This window comes from Anomaloglossus baeobatrachus, chromosome 10 (genome assembly GCF_048569485.1).
Source record: "Anomaloglossus baeobatrachus isolate aAnoBae1 chromosome 10, aAnoBae1.hap1, whole genome shotgun sequence".
Classification (NCBI taxonomy): Eukaryota; Metazoa; Chordata; class Amphibia; order Anura; family Aromobatidae; genus Anomaloglossus; species Anomaloglossus baeobatrachus.
Window position 1 is genome coordinate 61,580,303 of NC_134362.1, and position 23,723 is coordinate 61,604,025.

The 23,723-nt window shown below is 47.4% G+C and overlaps 1 protein-coding gene across 1 annotated transcript in view; it reads left to right on the top strand.

The window, feature by feature from the left end:
* Positions 1–358: 358 nt before the first annotated feature.
* Positions 359–23,723, top strand: part of PNPLA2 (patatin like domain 2, triacylglycerol lipase) — a 44,188-nt gene continuing 20,823 nt past the window's right edge. Inside the window, exons 1-2 of the mRNA XM_075326908.1 lie at positions 359–456; positions 532–744. Of these exons, the coding sequence (XP_075183023.1) occupies positions 558–744 (187 nt within the window). The 5' untranslated portion in view covers positions 359–456; positions 532–557. The remainder of the gene's footprint in view (positions 457–531; positions 745–23,723) is intronic.

Sequence of the window (23,723 nt, forward strand, 5' to 3'; positions counted from 1 at the left end):
GGTGCAAGTTCTGCCACATTGTCCTGAATGGAGGAGAGGTGGGAGCTCGGCTTCTTCTCCAGTCATTGTCTATGGGACTGCTGGAGGAAGCTGAGGCTGTCCTTTTATCTCTTATTTCCGTCTGCAGACACGTGCACTTCAGGCTAGTGAGCGCCCCCTCCCGGCCGCCTTGTAGAACTGTCCGCTCAGTGACAGCAGAGGTCAGTGCGGGCCGGCGGCAGATCAGGAGGCAGCGCTCCGCCCACACCAGAGGGTGTAGCTCCAACTCCGCCGCTCATTGGTCAGGCTGCTCTCTATCTGCTCTGACATTTCCACCGGCAATGCGCACTGATTGGTGTCTGAGCGGAGTGACGTCAGAACTGCCGCCTATAATAACATAATAGCAGGAATTGGACGGAAGATAAAGTGTCGGAGACGGGAACGGACAGGACGCGGCGGCTGCGGACACTGACAGAGGTAACGGCGCGGAGCCGGAGCGCGGCACAGCGGGGGCTGAGGACGGGGCTGATCTGTGGCTTCTCTCCTGTGCAGAATAGCGGACAGCAGCGCGGGCGGACATGTTCCCCCTGGACTCCCCCTGGAACATCTCCTTTGCGGGCTGTGGGTTCCTGGGAATCTACCACATCGGAGTCGCCAGTTGTCTGAAGGAGCACGCACCATTCCTGGTAGAGAATGCCAGAAACATCTATGGAGCGTCCGCCGGTGCCCTGACTGCCACCGCGCTGGTGAGCGGAGCCTGCCTGGGTGAGTGCACCACGGTGTAGACTGTATACAGCAGAGCCTGCCTGGGTGACTGTATACAGCAGAGCCTGCCTGGGTGACTGTATACAGCAGAGCCTGCCTGGGTGACTGTATACAGCAGAGCCTGCCTGGGTGACTGTATACAGCAGAGCCTGCCTGGGTGACTGTATACAGCAGAGCCTGCCTGGGTGACTGTATACAGCAGAGCCTGCCTGGGTGACTGTATACAGCAGAGCCTGCCTGGGTGACTGTATACAGCAGAGCCTGCCTGGGTGACTGTATACAGCAGAGCCTGCCTGGGTGACTGTATACAGCAGAGCCTGCCTGGGTGACTGTATACAGCAGAGCCTGCCTGGGTGACTGTATACAGCAGAGCCTGCCTGGGTGACTGTATACAGCAGAGCCTGCCTGGGTGACTGTATACAGCAGAGCCTGCCTGGGTGACTGTATACAGCAGAGCCTGCCTGGGTGACTGTATACAGCAGAGCCTGCCTGGGTGACTGTATACAGCAGAGCCTGCCTGGGTGACTGTATACAGCAGAGCCTGCCTGGGTGACTGTATACAGCAGAGCCTGCCTGGGTGACTGTATACAGCAGAGCCTGCCTGGGTGACTGTATACAGCAGAGCCTGCCTGGGTGACTGTATACAGCAGAGCCTGCCTGGGTGACTGTATACAGCAGAGCCTGCCTGGGTGACTGTATACAGCAGAGCCTGCCTGGGTGACTGTATACAGCAGAGCCTGCCTGGGTGACTGTATACAGCAGAGCCTGCCTGGGTGACTGTATACAGCAGAGGCTGCCTGGGTGAGTGCACCACAGTGTATACTGTATACAGCAGAGGCTGCCTGGGTGAGTACACCACAGTGTATACTGTATATAGCAGAGCCTGCCTGGGTGAGTGCACCACAGTGTATACTGTATATAGCAGAGCCTGCCTGGGTGAGTGCACCACGGTGTAGACTGTATACAGCAGAGCCTGCCTGGGTGAGTACACCACGGTGTATACTGTATACAGCAGAGGCTGCCTGGGTGAGTGTACAACAGTGTATACTGTATACAGCAGAGGCTACCTGGGTGAGTACACCACAGTGTATACTGTATACAGCAGAGGCTGCCTGGGTGAGTACACCACAGTGTATACTGTATATAGCAGAGCCTGCCTGGGTGAGTGCACCACAGTGTATACTGTATACAGCGGAGGCTGCCTGGGTGAGTGCACCACAGTGTATACTGTATACAGCGGAGGCTGCCTGGGTGAGTACACCACAGTGTATACTGTATACAGCGGAGGCTGCCTGGGTGAGTACACCACAGTGTATACTGTATACAGCGGAGGCTGCCTGGGTGAGTGCACCACAGTGTATACTGTATACAGCGGAGGCTGCCTGGGTGAGTGCACCACAGTGTATACTGTATACAGCAGAGGCTGCCTGGGTGAGTACACCACAGTGTATACTGTATACAGCGGAGGCTGCCTGGGTGAGTACACCACAGTGTATACTGTATACAGCGGAGGCTGCCTGGGTGAGTGCACCACAGTGTATACTGTATACAGCGGAGGCTGCCTGGGTGAGTGCACCACAGTGTATACTGTATACAGTGGAGCCTGCCTGGGTGAGTGCACCACGGTGTATACTGTATACAGCAGAGCCTGCCTGGGTGAGTGCACCACGGTGTATACTGTATACAGCAGAGCCTGCCTGGGTGAGTGCACCACGGTGTATACTGTATACAGCAGAGCCTGCCTGGGTGAGTGCACCACGGTGTATACTGTATACAGCAGAGCCTGCCTGGGTGAGTACACCACGGTGTATACTGTATACAGCGGAGCCTGCCTGGGTGAGTGCACCACGGTGTATACTGTATACAGCGGAGCCTGCCTAGGTGAGTGCACCACGGTGTATACTGTATACAGCGGAGTCTGAGCGACTGCACCCCTGTGTATACAGGGAAAGCTGAGTCTGGGTGAGTGCTGCGGTGTGTATGGTGGCTGTAGTGTGCAGGTGGTGGGCACTCTGCAGTGTCTGCACTCTACCCACTCTGTCATATTAACAGGCTTCTGTGTGATTAAAAAGAGGCACAACCCCCAAGCATTACTGCACCACAGGAGCAAAACCAAGTCCACACACCGTCCTCACTGATGTCTGCTGATAAATTATGATTATGAAAAACTGTAAGGCTAGGTTCGCATTTCCATTGTTTTAAATCCGTCAGGGATAGATCAGTCGTTTTTTAGATGTCAACTGACTCAACGGATGTGTTTTTCACAGGATTCTGTTCACAGGAATCCTGTGAAAAACGGATCTGTTGCGTCCATTACATCCGCTGTGAGTCCGTTTTTTGACGGATCCATCGTGATCTGTTTGTGTTTGGGACAGCCCAGTGGGTGAGCCAAACATGCTGGGCATGCTCAGTAGAGCATGACTGAATCCAGCACCATAGACAAACATTACAAGTTTGCCGGATTCCTGCGTGGTGTGTTAATTTTGACATCCCAAAAAGACGTTGCATTCTGCGTTGTATCACCTGGCGGTCAGTCCAAAGACAACTGATGCGCCGCGCAGCGGATGCAAAGCAAGTTCATCAGTCACCATCCGCCACTCATAAAAGTCTATGGGAAACAACAGAATCCGCCAAACTGATTCCGTTGTTTACCAGAGCCGCGGATTGTGACTGATACAAATTGACGGCAATATGAATCTAGCCTAAGAAAACCTCTACTTGTAGCAGCCAATCACAGAGCAGCTTTTGTTGCTAGAGCGGTTTATAATAAAAAATGAAAGCTGCTGTGATTGGCTGCTGTGGGCAACGAATGCAGGTTTTCTATTCTTTAGTTTAGATGAGGCTCAGACTTGCTTTACCCCGTGTGGGCATCAGAAAATCAGATCAGTGACTGCTGAGGGCTGTCAGGGGCACATAATGTATGTGGAAAGTGGTGTAAACTTGTTGGCATTAGTGTGGCCCACTCCTGTCCACTGAGCTCTGCCCAGGAGTTGTGGCGAGGTCTGTCTGGCATAAGCGTATTATTGATTTATTAAATGGCCCCTGGCTGGATGGATCTGCAACCAGTCACTGGGAAATTGCCTTTCACATCTTGTAATCTTCAAACTGTTTTTTTTTTTTCTTCTTCCTTATGCTGAGGTCTCCTAACAAGATTTTGCAACTTTAGCAAAATCCAAAGGTCGTCTTGGCAGTAAACTTGAGTTCAGACCTTGTCCTGAGCTGAACAACTACAAGCTACCCACAAAAATGCATGTTTTAGATATGGCATAGGTGGGGATGGGAGGGATTTTTTCTTTTTTTTTTGGGGATATAGGGGATAGATATAGGGGATAGATCTACATCTCTTATACTAAACATGTCCTTGTTAAAACTGCTATGAAGAGAAAAAAAAAAAAATATATTGTATAGAAGAGATCTAGCAAAAAAAATCGGTGAATCCAGGTGACATAAAACTTGTAAATTTATTTGTAGAATAAATTAAAAAAAGATATAACAGAGCTGAGGACATAAAGTAATTGCAGGACGAATACATCACGGACAATGCGTTTCGGTGGTGAAAGCCGCCTTCTTCAGTCATTTATTGATAGATAGATAGATCTATCTATCAATCTATCTTTTTTTTATTTTCCTCTCAAACATGGATAGTGACTCGTTCAGGAGCTGATGAATCCACCGGTCCAGCGTGATCACATGGAGGGACAGGCACCTATTGATTTCAATGGGGACTGTACAACGCTTCTTTTATTGTGTACTGACATTACTTGTAGTTTTGTGGGTGTTTTTGTTTGTTTTTTTTTTTTGTTTTTTTTTAAGTTTTATAGATTTCCACTACAAAACACTTTTGTTCTAATATTCTAGAGGCAATCTTCTAGCAAAAGGATTGTGCAGAGCAGAGAACCCTCTTTTTAGACTCTTGATTTGGCCAATTAACAGTAGTGTGTTTTGTAAATGGCTGTAAACAATGATACATTTCGGCTTATGTGATACCAGCATTGAACAGAAATGTCTATGGGACAGAAGTGTGCACAGCGCCATGACCTCTGCGCTCCGGCTGCTGAGCCATTTTTCTATTATTCTATCTATTGTTTTCCTATGCGGTGTGTATGTATCAGCCATCTGTTAACGCTGCCTGTATTCTGTTTGCATTGTAGACTGAAGTCTATGGAGCATGTGACCGTGCGGCCTGCTGCCTAAGCAGATGTATCTATATACCGGCTGCACATGCCGTGCGATTCCTTACATCTCATAATACTCCACTTCCCACCGCCAGTGTCACAATGAGTGTGGTGCTCCTACAAGGGCTGAGTCAGGTCTTATTACAGTCCTAGGTGGGGCGTTGGGACCAGACGTCCATCATAGTCGCTGTTATTGAACTTGTGATGCATCTATGTGACAGGTTTGTCCGGAATTGCTTTTGTGATTAGTCAAATGCTTCACGCAGCAGATTTCTTTGCAGCCAATTTACAAGGCTCCCTGTACTGTCAATACGTTAGACGGAAACTTGCTGGGTTTTGTTTTGTAAACAGATAAACTAAATGACCCAATATATGGGCCGATAAAAGGATTCACATCATGGCAGGAACACTATTAATATAAATGGGCATCTACACAGTTAGGAGGGACCGAAAAGCCTTCATAAATGTGGCACACAGCATGTGTATTCCAAAATTAGTTCTTGATTCCCTACAGAATTTTCATATTTTAACTTGCAGTATCTGGCTACGGGCAAGAGTTGGGCAAAAGCTTTGCAGAATCCTGATCTTTGATGGTCCATGACACCAGTGGTTACAAACAGAAAAGGGCCCCTGTGCAAGAACACACTAGGGGACCTTTTTGGTCCAATAACTCATCAAAATTCACAATTCCACCTATTTTGGAAGTAGAAATGGGCCCCTGATCTTTGCACCAATGATATGTCCACCCTTGGTCCATGGCTGCCATACCTCCTTCTACTGAGCTTGCTAATCAGAAGAGGCAGGAGGAGGAGGAGGAGGTGGCAGTTGTCCGGAAGCCTCTGACTAAAACGGACCTGTAACTTTGCCAATTTTTCAGTTTGATACTGTTTTGCTGTTTGAGCCAATTTGATCACCTATTGTTGGGGGAAGTCTTCCTAGCTGACATGTTCTGGTTAAAACTACTTGATTCTTGAACCCTTGTTCACATCTCGGCCAACCCCTTCCCAATCAGCTTCCTCCTCCCTTTTTATAAAATAACTTGCACTCTCTGCTGGCACAATGTCATGCGATCCCCAGGAGAGGCAGTGCTGGCCTTGCTGGAGGGGATAAGTGTTGTTTATTCTTTTTACAAGGTGGAAACGGTGATTGACGACAAGGGGGTTGTCTGATTTAGTGGAGAACCCCTTTAAATGTACAACTATCGTAAATGACCGGCATCCGTACTTGCAGAGCTGTGGCATTCATGCTACAAGGTAATTGTGCTACATTATGACTATGACTAATAGGGCACTGTGGTGTAGAGACGTGTAGGATCAGAGTTCAGTAGAAGCCAGAACGTTAATGTGCAATGAAGAATAGTGGGGAGAACCTGCACGGGCGAACATGTCTTTATAATAATGTGGACAATACTCACTCACAAGTGACTTGTTGAAACATATTGGGAGTATTTTCCAGTTGCAGAACTTGCAGCTGATGTAACCTGCAAAACATATGCAGAAGACACTCCTGTAGTGACGTCACATAACGTAGGATTGGGAGAGTGACCCAAATCGAGTCGGGGGAGAGGGGTAAAAAACCCCTAAACTAGTGTTGTGTTCTATCTCTTAATCTCCATTGCCACTGTATATTACTTGCTGACACCACAAGTGAGGACACTCACCTGCAGATTTTACAGCTCCAGAATGGACTGGAACATGGTGCAAAGTACAGGAAAAAATCTCATTTATTGAGTTATATTTGGTGGTCCAGCATTTCCCATTATTTTACCATCTAATCACATGGCAACAGATGGGTTAATGCAGCAATCAATACTGTCAGATCGGCATTGTGCACCAGTAACCTGCAGGCTTTGCTGGTCGATGAAGAGGAACAGGTGGTAGCTGGACACAGTCCCTAATCTCGGTTGTCACCTGCCTGTAACCTACACCTGCCTGTTCCTAGAAGCCAGGTGACAAGTGCGGCTAAAAACGTCCTCCGACCACAACATGACCTCAGATGATTTGCATTATGTGGCCTTGACTGGTGGATTAACTCCTGCAAAACACACAAAGCCTTCCTCTAACAGGAGGTGTTTGCATGGCTGATGACCACCATGCAACCAGAAAAGGGGGTGAAGTGTAAGGCCACATGTAAATGGTGAGAAACTGAGCTGATGTGACGTGTGGCGATTAAAAATCAACTTCCAAATTGCATAAGTTTTGCTTTTGAACCTCTTTAGTCTCGTCAGTGGAAGGATTTGCAGCCCCTCTTGCAGCTACTCATTGGCAAGATTTGTTTGAAGAAGTTGCAAGTTGTTGCCAGTGTCTGAATTTGTTCTTTGCCAGGGTCAAAAAGAGGAAGGAAAGGAACCAAACGCAGAGCACAACAAGTTCTTTGTTTGTAACCACTTCCCTGCAACAATGATCTGACTACTTTCAAAGCAAAGTGAGCCATGGATCCATTGAGCCAAGATCACATGTAACAGATTTCCTGCAGATGATTAAATCCACACAGTCTGCATGATACAAATGTGGAGCTTTTGTTACCCGTTACAATACATGAAGGGTAAAGCGATTAAACGGGTTCTTTTTGGGTCATATGATAATGACCAATCAATGGGGTCTGACATTTGCCACCTCTCCCCCACTGATGATCTACAGGCTCCAGTGACATCCGTGCACCCTCATTCTGGCTTCACCTTTGCAGTGTCCAGTGGCTGTTCCTCAGCACTGCTGATCTGTTCTGCAGTACACGGCAGCGGCCACTACACAATGTACAGAGCTGTGCCGATCTCTAGATTCTCACCATCTTATATTGATAACCTATTGTGTGATCAGTATTGTATACCATTGAACTGCAATGTTGCAAGTGTCCCATGTTTCCTGGCCTGAAGAGGCATTCCTGTGCGTGGTTTCCATAAGGGGCAGTCTGATCTTTAAGATCCTCATGTTGGCTCTATGGATCCATAAAGCTAAACCATATGTATCTTTGAGCACACCCTCACTACTTTACTTGTCTGCTTCTGGACCTGAGAAGCTTCCCCCGCAAGGCCATGCTTAGAGGTTGCCCCCCCCCCTCAAATTGTATTTAATTTTCATTATCTGTTCAGGTTGGGTATGAGCCCACTGCAGCTGACGACTACTTCTCTACTTTTGCATCAGAGCAAGAATGCCGCGGAGACACCATCACGTGTTTCTCAACGCTGGCAGGAAACTAGCCAGGTCTTTCACCGGGAAGGAGCAACCAAGAGAAGGGCAGCCTCCAGTCAAGGAGACCACCTATGCCAAACATGGTATCCATCCTCAGACAGCTGCTTTGGGGTATTTGCCCCTCATCAGTGTGGAGTAGGAATCTGGCTAGTGGGAGCAATGCCTAGTAAAAGACTACATAGGTAACGATGGTTCTCTCCGAGGTCAACAATCCTTACCTATGTAGTCCCTAATCCCACAAAAAAAAGAACTTGGAAACCTTTTGGTTCCTTGCCATGGGGAAATCACTTTTCTATTCATAAGGACTAAAAAAAAGAAATAAAATAAATATATTTTAATTTTTATTTATTTTTTTTTTGATATGTGTATGTCACTCATTTTAAGTGTATCCGAATGTGTGTGGGAGATATCCACTTTGTGAGAAACCTCTCTAAATACTGTCCATCTGGATTGCCGTATGTTTTCATCTGTAAACCACCTGGCGTCCTGAAGTGCTTTTCTCTAAAAAAAAAAAAAAAAAGGCCCCCCCCCACCCCCCCTATCCGGAGCTTTACACTTTAATTTTAATGTGGATTTCTACATTGCTGCTCTGAGCGAGCAATGCCGGCTTGTTTTTTCAGGCTGTGTGGGGCCAACGCAGTGTTTGTGTGTAGACTGGGGCCCTGCTGTCTTATCTATATGGAAGGTCATTACAAGGCACTAAACTTGAGTAACCTAAGTGCTTAGGCAGGGTGCTATATAACCAGGCTGAGCCCTGCTGTGCACTCCAGTCAATATGGCTGCGGCATGCACAAGGCAGATCACTCGGCTCCTTGTCGTTCATTTATTCTTGCCCTAATCATCAGCATTGGCCAAAACAACCACTGAAACTTTTACAAATACAGTACTGTGAATACGTTTTAGGCAGGTAAAGTGTGTGGGGGAATCGGAATGCTGCAAAGTAAGCGTTTATAGTTTGGATTTTGGAATCTCATAAACCTTCAATTTTTTTTGGTGTGATCACCCTTTTTCCTCCCAAACCATCAATTCTTCTAGGCTAAGGCTAGTTTCACACTTGCGTTGGGTTGAATCCGCTGGGTCCGTTGCTGCGTCGTTTTGACGCATCCGTTATTTTTGTGGTGTAAATGGATGCAACGGGTCCGTTATTTCACAGGAATCCGTTAGCTGATTCCTGTGAAATAACGGACCGTTGCATCCGTTTGGCGTCCGTCTAACGGAATCCATCGGCTCTGTTTTATTTCTTTTTTCATTTTTTTTCATTCTGGGCATGCTCAGTAGAAATTAGCGGAATCCAGCAGCGGATTCCGTTGTTAAGCACTTAGCAACGGAATCCGCTATCATAGGGAACCATTATAAATTTTAACGGAACCAACGGAATCCGTTGGTTGGCGTCATTTTGACGCCAGCATTCAACGTTAGTCTGTGTTGCTTCCACTCGGCGGAAGCAACGGAGCATCGGCCAACGGAAGCAACGCAGGTACTTTTGGTACAATCCGTCATCAATGCAAGTCTATGGGAAACAACGGAATTGCGGATTGCGCAAAAAAAAAAACGCAAGTGTGAAAGTACCCTAACACAGCTTTTTGAAGGAGCTCTGCAGAGAGGTTGTTCCAAACATCTTTGAGAACTGACCACAGATCTTCTGTTGCTTTTGCAGATCCTTCTGTGTCTTCAGGTAGTTTCATAAAGATGCGTTGTCTAGATCCAGGGGCTCTTGGGGACCGAATCCACTTGTTCCAATCCTTACACATGAAACTGGCTGTATGTTTGACTCTTTAATATATACTGCCCCTGATGAAACACCTCTGATATTGTTAGATGATGGGATAAGTATCTGCTATTTGAAGGCAGAGGGTGGTGACACCAAATTTAGCTTTCACTCACGTCTTTTGTTCGGTTACTTTCTAACACTTCTATGCAGATTTCCTGTTAACGGAGGAAACACATCCTGAGTTATATCCTCCATGTATATACAAAGTATGGCTGAGATGTAGACTTAATAATAATAATAATAATATAAGGTGTTTGGGGCTTTTTTTCCTGGTCCATAGTGTGTATGCAGACATTTTTTCTTTGTATCGTCTTCTATTAAGATCTGACCCTAAACCGCTACACTGGGTAACGTTGCGTCTGACTGCAGGATTGTACCAAAATTGATAGGCCTCGCCAAAGGTGGTGTGTAGTAATAATAATAATAGGTGCTGGGGTTTCAATTGCACCTGGAACCTAAAGGGTCCAAAAAGTACCTTTTTAGGTTTATAAGAAAAGACCAATCCTATTAGATGTGCAATAATTGAGGACTGCCTTGAAGCTTTTTGCATTGAGATCCATGACCTTCAAGGTACGCCACACGGTCATGTGGTTGAGACCTATGTTGGCATGACCATGCAATTCTTCTTGAAGTATGAAGAATAGCATAGTGGTGTATGTTGCCATTAATGTTGCATGTCAGGACTGGTGATTGAGGAGAGGCACTCGATGGCCGCACGATGTGACTCTCTGGCATGGTTACACATACTACTCTCCATATATAAGTGCTCTTCAGTCATTCCTCACCTCTGAATCACACACTTTGCTTGCCGTTGAGTAGTTTTGCCAACTAGTCCTACGTCAATTGGGATACCTCCACCTTCAGCGGCCCTGTTACTATTTTATAAGACACAATCTGTTCCAGGCAGTTTAAATAGTATTCCATCCAAGGACGCGGGTCTTATCTGCCGAGTAGTCATCATGCAAGTGGACTTTAACTTAGTACAGTTCTTGGGACACAATGTACTAATGTGCCAGAGGGACCTTTCAATGAATGAAATGACTGGTATTGGTGAAGGCATGTGGTTATTTCACAGTTGAAGTCAGGTAATAGTTTTCTGCATGGGGGGAGGGGGGTAAGGAGTGGTCACTACAGGCCTCCACCATAATGCCCTGTATGTTCTGACATCTTTTCACTAGAGCTAGGGTTATGTATTAAGTACGTTGTGCCACAGTAGTTTTTCTGTAGGATCAGACAAGAGGGGCTGGCTTACGATCCATATCGGTGAGTCAATTATTTATTTTTTTTTTTGTAACTACTTGGTGATCATCAGGGTTAGGAAAGTTGGTTGTCTATCTGAATAGAAATCCATGATCTGTGCTGCGCATGGTATTGCATCTTGGTCCTATTGCAGTTATTGGGGCTGAACTACAAGAAACCTGTAGACTGTCTTAATCTAACCTGGAAAGTTGGGAGTCTCTCTGTGGACACTAATGAAGCCCTAAAGTGTTTTTGACTCTTTATTTTAGTGATTTGTTGGCGCCCCCCTGTGCCTGGCGTCGTAGAAGCAGCTGAGAATAGCATTGTGACCCTGCGGTATTATTGGCAGGGGGCAGCAGCACATGCGGGGAACATGTGAAGTCTCTGCTCTCTAGAACACCGTGTTTTGGAACAAGCAGTATTATGCCATTAATGGAACAGCAAATGAGGCAATGTAACCCCTGCAATGCCAAACTGCATCAATATCAATGCGTTTATTGATCAAATGTACTGGAGGCTGGATGTATTCAAATGGGAATGGATTTTTGGAATCTTGTTGATTTCATGTATGTACCGTAGTTATTGTTTATATTCAGTATTGGCTCTACCAAGTCTTAAGCTGGTGTCACACACAACGACAACGACGTCGCTGCTACGTCACCATTTTCTGTGACGTTGCAGCGACGTCCCGTCGCTGTCGCTGTGTGTGACATCCAGCAACGACCTGGCCCCTGCTGTGAGGTCGCCGGTCGTTGCTGAATGTCCAGCTTCATTTTTTGGTCGTCACTCTCCCGCTGTGACACACACATCGCTGTGTGTGACAGCGAGAGAGCAACGAAATGAAGCGAGCAGGGAGCAGGAGCCGGCGTCTGGCAGCTGCGGTGAGCTGTAACCAGCGTAAACATCGGGTAACCAAGGGAAGGCCTTTCCCTGGTTACCCGATATTTACCTTCGTTACCAGCCTCCGCTCTTGCTGCTAGTGCTGGCTCCTGCTCTGTGCACATGTGGCTGCAGTACACATCGGGTAATTAACCCGATGTATACTGTAGCAAGGAGAGCAAGGAGCCAGCGCTAAGCAGTGTGCGCGGCTCCCTGCTCTCTGCACTGTGACATGTAGCTGCAGTACACATCGGGTTAATTAACCCGATGTGTACTGTACCTAGGAGAGCAAGGAGCCAGCGCTAAGCGCGGCTCCCTGCTCTCTGCACATGTAGCACAGCAACGTTATGATCGCTGCTTCTGCTGTGTTTGACAGCGATCATAACAGCGACTTACAAGGTCGCTGTTACGTCACAGAAAATGGTGACGTAACAGCGACGTCGTTGTCGCTGTCGCTTAGTGTGAACCCAGCTTTAGTAGCGAAGTCCATGCGACACTGCACCAGCCGTAATAATCCGTCTCCTATACATGAAGCATAATCCACTTCCGTATGTATATACTTGATCATATTCTGAAGACCTCTCTCTGGTCTGTTCAGGGTTCTCCTGGGTCATAGTATGATTATCTCAGGGTTCAACTTTTCCAATAGTGTGTAAACTTACAAAACATTGTATAGATGTTTATTATGTGCCATATCATAATTACAACTTGTGTAGTCAGAACCCCTCAATTAGCAGTGTAATGATCTGTTCGAAAATGCAGAGGGAATTGTGGGAGAGCAAACATCACATGCAGAAGATGGAGAGCCGTCCATGACTAAACCTGATGGTTTGGCAAAACCAGTTACTGGCTTCTTTTGGGGACTTTCTAACTTGTGGTGCAGTAAAACTGTTCTCTCCCTGAACCCTTACCCATAGGCCTCATTCTGGGTCTGCACTTGCGTGGTTCCACTGTCTCAACCCTCCTCACCGGGTAGTTTGTTGCTCACAGGTGGAGCTTCCTAGTCCCTCACCTGAGTCAGGTGCCATGCCAGCTCAAAACCTTAAGCGGAGGCAGACTGCCCATTGCGAAGCCCCGCTTTGTTCAGCACCAATGATCCTTCCACTCTTCTCGCTCACTTGACTGTAGGTCTGACCTCGCAATGAAGGAAGCTTCCAGTTATAAAACTTCTTGTTGCAAGGGATTGTTCCTTCCAAGCCACTCCTACGCGGAGCCTTTTCATCACAGCTTCACCATTCTTGGTTAACATTCTACAATCCTGTGTGACTTGGCCCTAACATAACATGGTAACAAAAAAATGCACAAAACCAGACCTTGTATTAACCTACTTCATGGTCATCACACTCAACATTACAAATTTGCTGGCTACAGACTGACCTGTTTTAGGTCCCTCTTTGAACCCTCCTTATAAATGGATAGCCTAGTATGGATAGTCGTGTGACAAGCCACTAGGTCTGACTAATGTTGGGCCCTGTAACAGTGAAATGCAGATGTGAATATTCCAGGAACAGAGAAACTGGATCTGCTATGTTGACTGAGGTCAGTCTGGTTTCTTTTAGGATGCCCATTATTTTACCAAACCCGACGACGCTTCCTTACGGTGTCCTTCTTCTTCTTTTTTTTTTTTTTTTTTTTTATATATATAGATGGATAGATAGATATATTATATGGGAAATTGATCATTATTGCAACTCTGTCAGAAAAGCCTAGTCATTGATAGTTTACAAGAGTGTCTCCCTACCAAAATTGCTCCAAGGAAGTCTGGTGGATGTGTGACTCCCTGGCCTATCAGGTCGTCACAGGGTATTGTGCAATCTGCCCTTCTGTGCAATATCCACCTCCTCCTTGGTTATGGGTCCCTAACCAATTGGTGTTGCCAAGAATAAGCTAATCAAATCCTAGGAACACCCTGCACTACACCCACCAGACACACCAGTGGACGGCCTGAGTGGAATAGGGTCGCCCACGTGGGGGGTTGGTTAAGGGGCGGTCAGGTGAGTCGGTCAGAGCGAGAGTAGTGTTGGAAGTGAGAGGAGGTCAGGAGCTGCGCTCCTTGGAACTACTAGGTGGCAGATGGTGGTCTGGGCCTGGTAGGAGCTGGACCCCCCCGATCCCAGGGGATCGTAACAAGAGTCACAGCATTGTCGTGGAGGACAACTGGCGGCCTTGTACCATCACCGGGCAGGGGCCAGGGCACAGCTGGGTACGTGACCCTAGGTCAGGGAGTAGCTTCAGGCAACCTGACAATTTACCCAACAAGAACAGAGCCTTCAAGATCCGCTCTCCACCCGCTCCAAAATCTGGGTACTAGCTCAACGAGAGGTATATGACCACCAATACGGTCCAAGAAATCCCAAGCGTGAACCCTGAGAGCAAGCTCCCTCAGTTAGCCACACTGGGGATCGAGACCTGACTAGTTTGAGGCTACAGGGACCAACCAGAGATAAAACAAGGTGCCATGGGAAAAGGTCACAGATCAACAGGCAACACCAACGGAACCGGGACCCAGGCGTGCTTTCCCCCCCCCCCCCCCCCGCTCAGCGGCAGCGGTGTCCAGAACTTTGGTTTACTTCAGCTGTTGGTGTCAGCGTTATTGGACTGAGTACGCAAGTGACCCTTACCTCCCCAACGGCACGTTCCTGTCACCATCACTGAGTCCCGGGGCTTTACCCCCTCCCCCCTTCCCACACCCGTGGAGGGGTTATACACCTGGCTACCCACACCATCTCTTCCGGGTACTCCCAGCTGCAGCGGTGGTACTACACCTTACCACACACTACGGGTGGCATCACAAACATTCAATACACCATCCCCTGTAAATACCGCCCTTCATTCGAGTTGCCATGAGACGGATGCCCCTCGAGCCTCCGTGGATCCGGATCTGCGCAGCGCGGCTGCTGACACGGGGGTGGCACAGATGCTCATGGAGACTCCAGAAGACCTCTTGCAGCATGGACTTGTACCATATGAAACTGGTGGTTATAATGTTCCAGTTGGCCTGTCTGCACACACATTACAAGCCCCTGACTCTTCTATATAGGCTTGATCAGAGCTGGTCCAACTCCGAAATGTGACACGTCAATAAACGATTCTCTATTTTGGACACCACTACCAGTGACTTTTTACATTTCTGGAAGGTTGCACAAAGCAAGGTGGTCACTGTTGCATTCATACTTCTTGAGACTCCATCCAATGGCTGGATTGTGAAAGGGACCATAGGCTACAACACTCAATTACCATTTCTCATCTCTCTACGGTTGTCCTGCACCTAGTATGACCCCATCAGGTGAGCAGCTTTCTTCTGTTCTTTACATTGGTGATGTGCGGTGGTGGCACCTCTGCTTTGCACTCTTATAGCATCTGCCCCTTCTATAGGGCATGGATTTCTCAAAGCTTTTATTATGACTTGTACAGTTTTTGTAGATCTTTGTCATGATCACGTGGCTTCTATTTACATCCCTCTCCCGAATTCCTGAGGTAGGCGGTGGGGAGAAGGTTAATAAATAACAAGCATACTTCTAAATGAGGCGTTCATCTGTCAAATGAGCAGAGGCACTTTGGTCATATTTCTGTTATCTCCCCTTAGGCATGCAGTGCTGTCTTGCCAAATATCCAGTATATGAACACATTGTACTATATGTTTATCAGATACTGAATACTCTTCTAGCTGGGCTGGACTGATCTGAAATTTCAGCCTTGCAGTCATGGTGTCCTAGTTATCCCTTTTTGACAACTTTCTAGGGGGTTCGCTACTTTAGGAGTCCTCTCGGAGCCAGCAGGAAGCTCTGCTGGTATATTACACTCATATGCCCTGTAGTAGCATCTTCCTTCGGTAAAATCAAATGTGCGCCATTGGTGATCAGTTGGGTCCTAGCTGTGTGTCGCTGATTTGTTGTGTTAAGGTGAACACTTAACCAGGGTTCACTCATGTTGCCTACTGCCGGATTCTAATTAATGATAAAGTAAATGCTTAATAGTGATGTCGGTCGTGAACGATCCGACACAAAGATCCGGCTCCCTGCTGTGAACGACAGGAGCCGGATCACCACTGTGAGCCGCTAAAATATCTAAAAGGCTGTTTTCGCCTTCAAAACCCCGCCCACCCACGGCTAAACTCCGCTTACTCAGCAATCTGGGTGCTTGTAATTGGGCGGGGCTTAGCCACGGGTGGGTGGGGCTTTTCTCGGCATTATTATAATCTTAAATGTGTTCACTGCAGTGAACACATATTTAATAAGGAGCCAAGAACGAGCTGAAAGATCCGGCTCTTTTTGGTGAACGGAGCCATAGGAACTGGATCACCAAAAAGAGCCGGACTGCCCATCACTAATGCTTAAAAGAATTTACACCGGACAAAGGGTCAGATGTGAACTCTCGATCAGAGAAAAATGGCACTGAAGAGCTTTTATTAGACATGTGGCATTTTATATAGACTAAGGGCGTAGGCATGTTCGATCATGCCCATTGGTCAGTGGGACAGTCAATGGGTGGATCTGTGATGCTGATGGGAGGGTCTATGACTTAATCAGCGGGATCTGTGGTGATGCTGATGAGCAGGTCTATGATGTCCTCTGGTCCGATCTGCGGTGATACTGAAGGGAGGGTCTATGGCAATCGGCGGCCATCTTGGGTTCTCTGACTTATGTAAGGCAAATTGACACACTAAGGGCCGTTTCAGATCAGCGGTATTCTGCCGCACTCGCGGATCCGGCACAAGGGCAGTAGAGTACTTTACAGTTCACAGACAGTGCGGCAAGCCCCGGTCACATGACCCTATGTGCCCGGAGCTTGCCAGTGAACTGTAAAGTACTGTACTGCCCTTATGCCGGATCTGCGAGTGCGGCAGAATACCGCTGATCTGAAACGGCCCTTACCACAATCCCCTATGTCAAGAGGTTAAGTATTTGATGGAAAAGCCATCCTCAACAGTTGTATTAATTGGCAACATGATATCTATTTACCTAAGTTGCAATACAACAATGCTGAAGTGTTTTTCTGAGATGGACTCAATGCAAGTTGCATGGGACCCAATCTTGTCTTGGGGGAGGATTATGCAGCAAACCTGCAACATAACAAGTGTCAAAAAAAAGCCTTTGGTCGCATGACCACAACTCTTCCATCTAATTACTTTCTGAAGTCCCCAGTCTTGGAGCACTTATGAGGTTTGTTGGGGGGGGGGGGGGGGGGTGAGGTTTGTTGGGGGGGTGATGAGGTTTGTTGGGGGGGGATGCACATTATCTAATGCCTTTTGTACAAGAGCTAATGTTTGTAATATGGACGTTGTCTAATGATATTATGGAGCAGATATGTTACCCCCCCCCCCCCACAGCGCTTTTTCAGCTCTCCCATTATGAGCTGCTGGGTCTGCAGATCTGGCTTATTGGCTTAATACAAAATCGGCTGAAAATATACTCCTCATTCATAATAGATTCCTTTGTTCTGAGGATTAATCCTATATAAGCGGGGTTGACTCTGGTATTGGAGAGCAATATATTTACCCAGAGCTTTCTGGAAAACTAGTGTGGCTCTGACGTGTATGTGAGCTATAGGTTACACTTGTCTGGGGGCGAGATCCCGCTCGTGGGTGTATATACCGCCCGCTCCTGGCACTCGGCCAGCACACTTGGACATTTTCTTGGAAATGTGCTTCCTAGAAATGTTTACGGGACAGAAGATTTCGCCTGGAATGAGGACCTTTACCTCGCATTACTGCCTTTTATACAATGCCAACAGCTACATATCTGTTTACTTGCATATTATATAATTTTAGAATGTAAACACATTGGCACAATGAGACTCCGTATTAATAGTATTCCCCTCTGTACTGGAACATGCAGGTTGTTGGGAATGCTCTTTTATAAATGGGGTTGTCTCGTGCTGACTCTCGTACTATGCTGCCTAATTCATCCACAATGGGGGTGTCGGGGACCCTAGTTTGTGCATAGTTGATAAACATTTTAAAGAAACTTTTTCCACAAAATATTTAGGATCTAACCTCTGATATTCACAGCAGCTGGGAGAGGAGAAGCAGAGACAATAGAAACAGCACTGTACCAGGCACAGCCACCAATATAAACAAGCTTCTTCGCAACCTTGCCATTTTATGTTTAATTAAATATGCAAATAGCCTGAAGTCTCTTTTGAAGAAGCTATCTTTAATTTTCTGTGAGCAGGTTTGACCGCCCATAAAACTGTAGGCTTTTCAGATCTGGAAGTAGCATTTAGGTAGGAACCCAGCAAAGAGATACGCCTTGATGCTGGCTTCTGGGCTCAGAAAACTGGCCTATTTTCTGACCGAAGTGTCTTACATTTTTAAACATATTTCCTTAGCGGTAACGACTGTCAAAATTCCTATTTTCAATATTTTGTATACCTTAGCGTCTGAGTGCAGCTGTTTTAGTTTAACTCTAGGGCCACCTATTGGCAGTAGCAATCCTCAGTCAATATCTACCGTACCACAAACCTTGGCAGTATGACTTAGGATAAAAGCCAAATCAGAATCTCAATTTGCAGACATTGTTTCTAGTCAGAAGTCTCTTACTTTGCACTGATGAGGGAAAATGCCCTGAAACAATGTCTGCAAATTGAGATTCTGATTTAGCTTTGTATCCAAAGTCATATTGTCAAGACTTGTTAAAGGGTCACTATTGACTTTATAGGGAACCTGTCACCACGTTTTTGGACTATAAGGTGCGGCCACCACCACCGGGCTCTTATATACAGCATTCTAACATGCTGTATATAAGAGCCCAGGCCGCTGTGACAACAAACACTTTATAATATTTACATAACGATCGCGCTGTGGTGGATAAGGGCCTAATGGGCGTGTCCGGTGCCGGAGCCGCCTCTTTCGGCCATCTTTGGTCTCCTCTAGCCGCGGTGCATGACGTGTCCGACATCATCCACACTCGCCGGCATTCCGGTCCTGAGCAGGGCAGATCAAAGTATTGTAGTGCGCCTGCACAGGACCAGCGAGTGTGTATGACGTAGCCGCGTCATGCACACAGGCTTCAGAAAGAAGCCGAAGATGGCCGAAAGGGGAGGTGCCCGCACCGGAAAACGGAGACTCCCATTAGGCCCTCATCCACCGCAGAGCGACCGTTATGTAAGTATTATAAAGTGTTTGTTGTCACAGCGGCCTGGGCTTAGAATGCTGTATATAACGTGCTGTATATAAGAGACCGGTGGTGGCTGCAGCTTATGTCGCGGGCGGAGGAGGGGACGCCGCTGCGCTCGCTAACGCTCGGGTCCGGCGCTGCTGCGGCTGCTCCTTGGTGGGCCGGATCCGGGGACTCGAACGGCGCTCCTCACCCGTGAGTGAAAGGGGTGGTTGGTTTGAGGGATTTAGTCCGTGACGCCACCCACGGGTTGCAGTGAAGATGGGCACCGCAGCTGCTGGTAACGGGGATCCCGGGAGCGATGGTGGGGAGCAGCTGGGATGTTGTTTTCCCCCTCCGTGGGTAGGGGTGAGTGGTCATGGGGCCCGATGAGGTAATGGGGCTGCAGGGCCGGTGAGGTGCAGGGTTGCAGGGGCAGCATGGTTCAGTGCCGGATGGCACAGATGTACTCACTCAGCAAATTAGGCACAAAGTCTCCGGTAAACCAAACGGCTGGATGGACGGGTCCTGCAGCCGGCTGCTGTATCTCTCCCTGGACAGGTGATGATGGCTGTCTCTCCCTGCACCTTTTAGTGTTCTTGTTTGACGACTGTGGCTTCCCAGCGGTAGTTTGCTCCCCGGTGTATGAGTGCCGGAGGAGCCCGTTGTGCCCGCAGGCGCTGGCCTTTGGGTCTCTAGCTGTTGGTGGTGGCTGTATACCCTCACAGTGTGGACGGTTGCCTTCAATCGGGACTTTTGCTGTTAGGAAACCCCTGGGGTTCCAGTCACATTCGGATTTGACTGTTGTCGGCGGCTCCAAGCCTGGTCGGGGTCCGATGGCCCTGCCTGTGTGTGCTGGCTTCACTTCGCTCCCCGGTCGGTACCGGCGGGCCAACACCTAACCCCGTCCTACGGTTCCGCGTTGCTCCACCACTCCTGCAGACGGCCACCACTGTCTGCCAACCTTGCTGTCAGTGCCTGGGCTCCGACCCAGACAAGTGTTTTCTCCTCTCACTTTGACCTCCAAACGCTATCTCTCACTTTTCCCGCCTCCCAGGCCTGTGAACTCCTCGGTGGGTGGGGCCAACCGCCTGGCTCCGCCCCACCTGGTGTGGACATCAGACCCTGGATGGAGGCAACAAGGGTTTTGTTTGACTAATGTTGCTGTCCTAGGGGTGGGGGTGTTTGTGTGTTATCTGTGATGACCTGGCTAGGCCAGGGCGCCACACTTATAGTCCAAGAAAGTGGTGGCAGGTTCCCTTTAACGCTAGTGCCACCAGTTGGAAGTAGCAAAAGTCCTCTTCCTCTCTGAAGAAGCAATTTGCAGATTGTTTCCCAGAGGAGCATTGCATGGCTCATAAACCTACTTACACAGGCATGACACCAAACAAGGAGAAGCGTTACCTCCAGGTGCAGACATAATCGGTGCAGCTGCACAAGTGTCACAAGAGTTAGGAATCCTATTTCTACCTAGTCGGTGGAATTGTACTGTTTGAGTGATTGGACTGAAAAGGTCCCATTTACAGTTTTTGCACAGGGTCCCTTTTCCATCTGTTTGCCAGTGGTTACATCTTGGACCCCAGTCTGAGCAATTGTATAAAGTATTTTCTCCACTTAACCTCTTATCATGAAGTCTGCGGTACAGTACAGCCATGCTTGATATTTCCATACCCTGATCATGCTGCTGTCCTGTGCTAGGGCACACTGTAACTTACTCTCTAGCACTTGCAGGCTTTTCCTAAATATCCTGGAGTCTATTCTCCAGATCGCTTTTCCACCATGACCGGTATGATGCGCTGTCACAGGGGCGAACGCTGGAAAGCTGCCTGCCCTTTGCTCACACATGGAGCAGAGCCAGTTCCCTAGCACATCGCATTACAAGCTGAGCGTAAAGGGTACATGATTTAAAACTTTGGCAAATTGTCTAAAATCTTGGCATATTTACCTTTTACTGTTAACTGACATTTTGTGGGATCGTTCTAAGCGGTCCATATGTGGATTTGGGCAACGCACCAAGCCCTTCTACTTTGCTCTTCAGCATTCTTTATGCCTACCCCTTTTTTTTTTTTTTTTTTTTTTTTTTTTTTTTTTTTTTTATATATACATACCTCTTGCATTTTGTCCTACAGAAGGTTAACCGGTTTAGCCACCACGTTGCCTATCGGCTTGTGATGATGCTGCATGCACCTTCTTACCCGTTGACAACCATGGCATGAAGCTCCCGGAGCACAATTTGTGCAACTGGCTTGTTACACCGGTGGTTCCTTATTGTAGGATTACTCTGGTATCGCTGAGCTCTTTACCACCAGCCATTCTCACATATTGGTAAAGGCAGATGGCATGGGGGTGGGGGGCTGGTGCTATACACCGGGGTCGATGTGACTGAATGGAGAGATTATGAATTCGAGGATAAGGGATGTGCCAAAACCTTTGTGCATATGGTGTAGATCTGTGGCCATATCCTCTAGGTCACATGTCATTCAGGAGGGGAAAAACAGTCTTTCACATGATGGGGACATCAGCCTGATTGTTGAAAAGGGCAGTGCACATTGCAGAGTTGTCACATTTACAGCCGCTCGGAGCACGGGGACATTGCTGGCCTTCAGCCTAGTCTTCTATGAACAAGTCCAGGCGTGTTATATAATGAGGTGTCACCAGTATATTCTGTCTCGCATCCTCTGAAATGCCGAACAAGCTCATCCAGCATGTTTCCTAAGAATAGTAATGTTAATCTAGATATTCTTGGTATTGACAGTAACTACTTTGGGGATCTAAGCACTAGTGATGGGCGAATAGTAATGATTTGTGTTTGGATTATTCATAACGAATCCTAAAGTACCATTCCGGTATTCGTCACGAATAACCAACCTAATGCAATGTCAATGGGGAACGCGAATGTTTTTCTTGTGACATTGGAATATTCGGTATGCATTATCAAAACACTAAGTTATTATTCTTCCATCTCTTAGGCTTTTTTTTTTTTTCCGCCGGTTGCGTTTTTTTTTCCGCATAGACTTGCATTAGCGCCGTATTGTGTCACATGGCCTTGCGTTGCGTCCGGTTTTTGCCGGATGCGGCATATTTAGCCCATGCGGCGGCCGGATGGAACGTTGCTTGGCACGTGGTTTTTTTTTTTTTTTGTTTTGCACTGCGCATGCTCAGTATCAATCCGCATCTGTCAAAATGGACGGGCCACATGGAAAAACTTATGAAACAGATCCGTTTTTTGTTGTTTTTTTTTCGCCGTTGCATAGGTTTTTGAGCTGGATTGAGCCGCACTGCAAAAACCAGATGTGAAAGTAGCCTTAACCACTTGAGTGTCTTACTTTATAAGTGGTTTGTTTTTTGCCTTTCAGCATTTTACCAAATGTAACTTATTAAACTTTAGTAGAGGGAATGGTGTGGTATAGTCCTGTGCTGGTGCGGGAGATCAAACCATGCAGTTTTGTGAAATAAGTGATTTTTATTAGGGCGTACGCGTTTCAAAGTCTGACTTTTTTTTTCTTCCCCAGCAAGTCGTGATTCTGCAGCATCTGATCTCTATTTGCATGCAATCTAATAGAGCTCTAAGGTGAACATGCACTGGTATAATGTATTGTGTCCCAGTTTCAACTCTTCTGTGATATTTTCTACTAGCAATTATTTACAAACTAATAAAACTCCCTTTTAGATCATTTTGTGGTCACTCTTCGCTGAGGCAATAAAACTGTTTTTACGGCAGAGATCACTCTGATCTTGGCCATTGGAAAGCTAATCGCACTCCTTTAATGTAGAGCAGGGTAGATGTGCACCTATTGACAATCTCCTTTTTTGAGATGGGATATTTGTAAGGGGTAATAAAAGGACAACAGGTTAGACCAGGTGGATGGTTTCATCACTGGAGGCACAGACACTGTTCCTGCCAACACTTGGCAAAAAGTGTCCCAATATCTGGATAAAACCAAACCTCATACTACATAGTCTGACAATCATAGGAATAAGGCGCAGAAAACAAGTTTTATATAAATACCTTGTTTGGGTGGGTACAGTCTGCTACCAGGACTAAAGGCCGCTTTACACGCTGCGATATTGTGACCGATATCGCTAGCGTGGGTACCCGCCCCCATCGGTTGTGCGACACTGGCAAATCGCTGCCCGTGGTGCACATCGCCCAGACCCGTCACACTACTTACTTGCCCTGCGACGTTGCTGTGACCGGCGAACCGCCTCCTTTCTAAGGCGGCGGGTCATTCAGCGTCACAGCTGCGTCACTGAACCGCCGCCCAATAGAAGCGGAGGGGTGGAGATGAGCGGGACGAACATCCCGCCCACCTCCTTCCTTCCGCATTGCGGGCGGGAGGCAGGTAAGGAGAGGTTCCTCATTCCTGCGGTGTCACATGTACCGATGTGTGCTGCCGCAGGAACGAGGAACCACTTCGTTACTGCTGCAGCAACAATATTAGAGATTGGACTCCCATGTCACAGATGAGCGATTTTTTTTTTTTTTTTTTTTTTTTTTTTTTTTTTTTTTTGCAACGATGCAAAATCACTCAAAGGTGTCACACGCAACGGCATCGCTAAAGTGACCGGATGTGCGTCACATATTCCGTGACCCCAACGAGATCGCTTGAGCGATGTCGCAGCGTGTAAA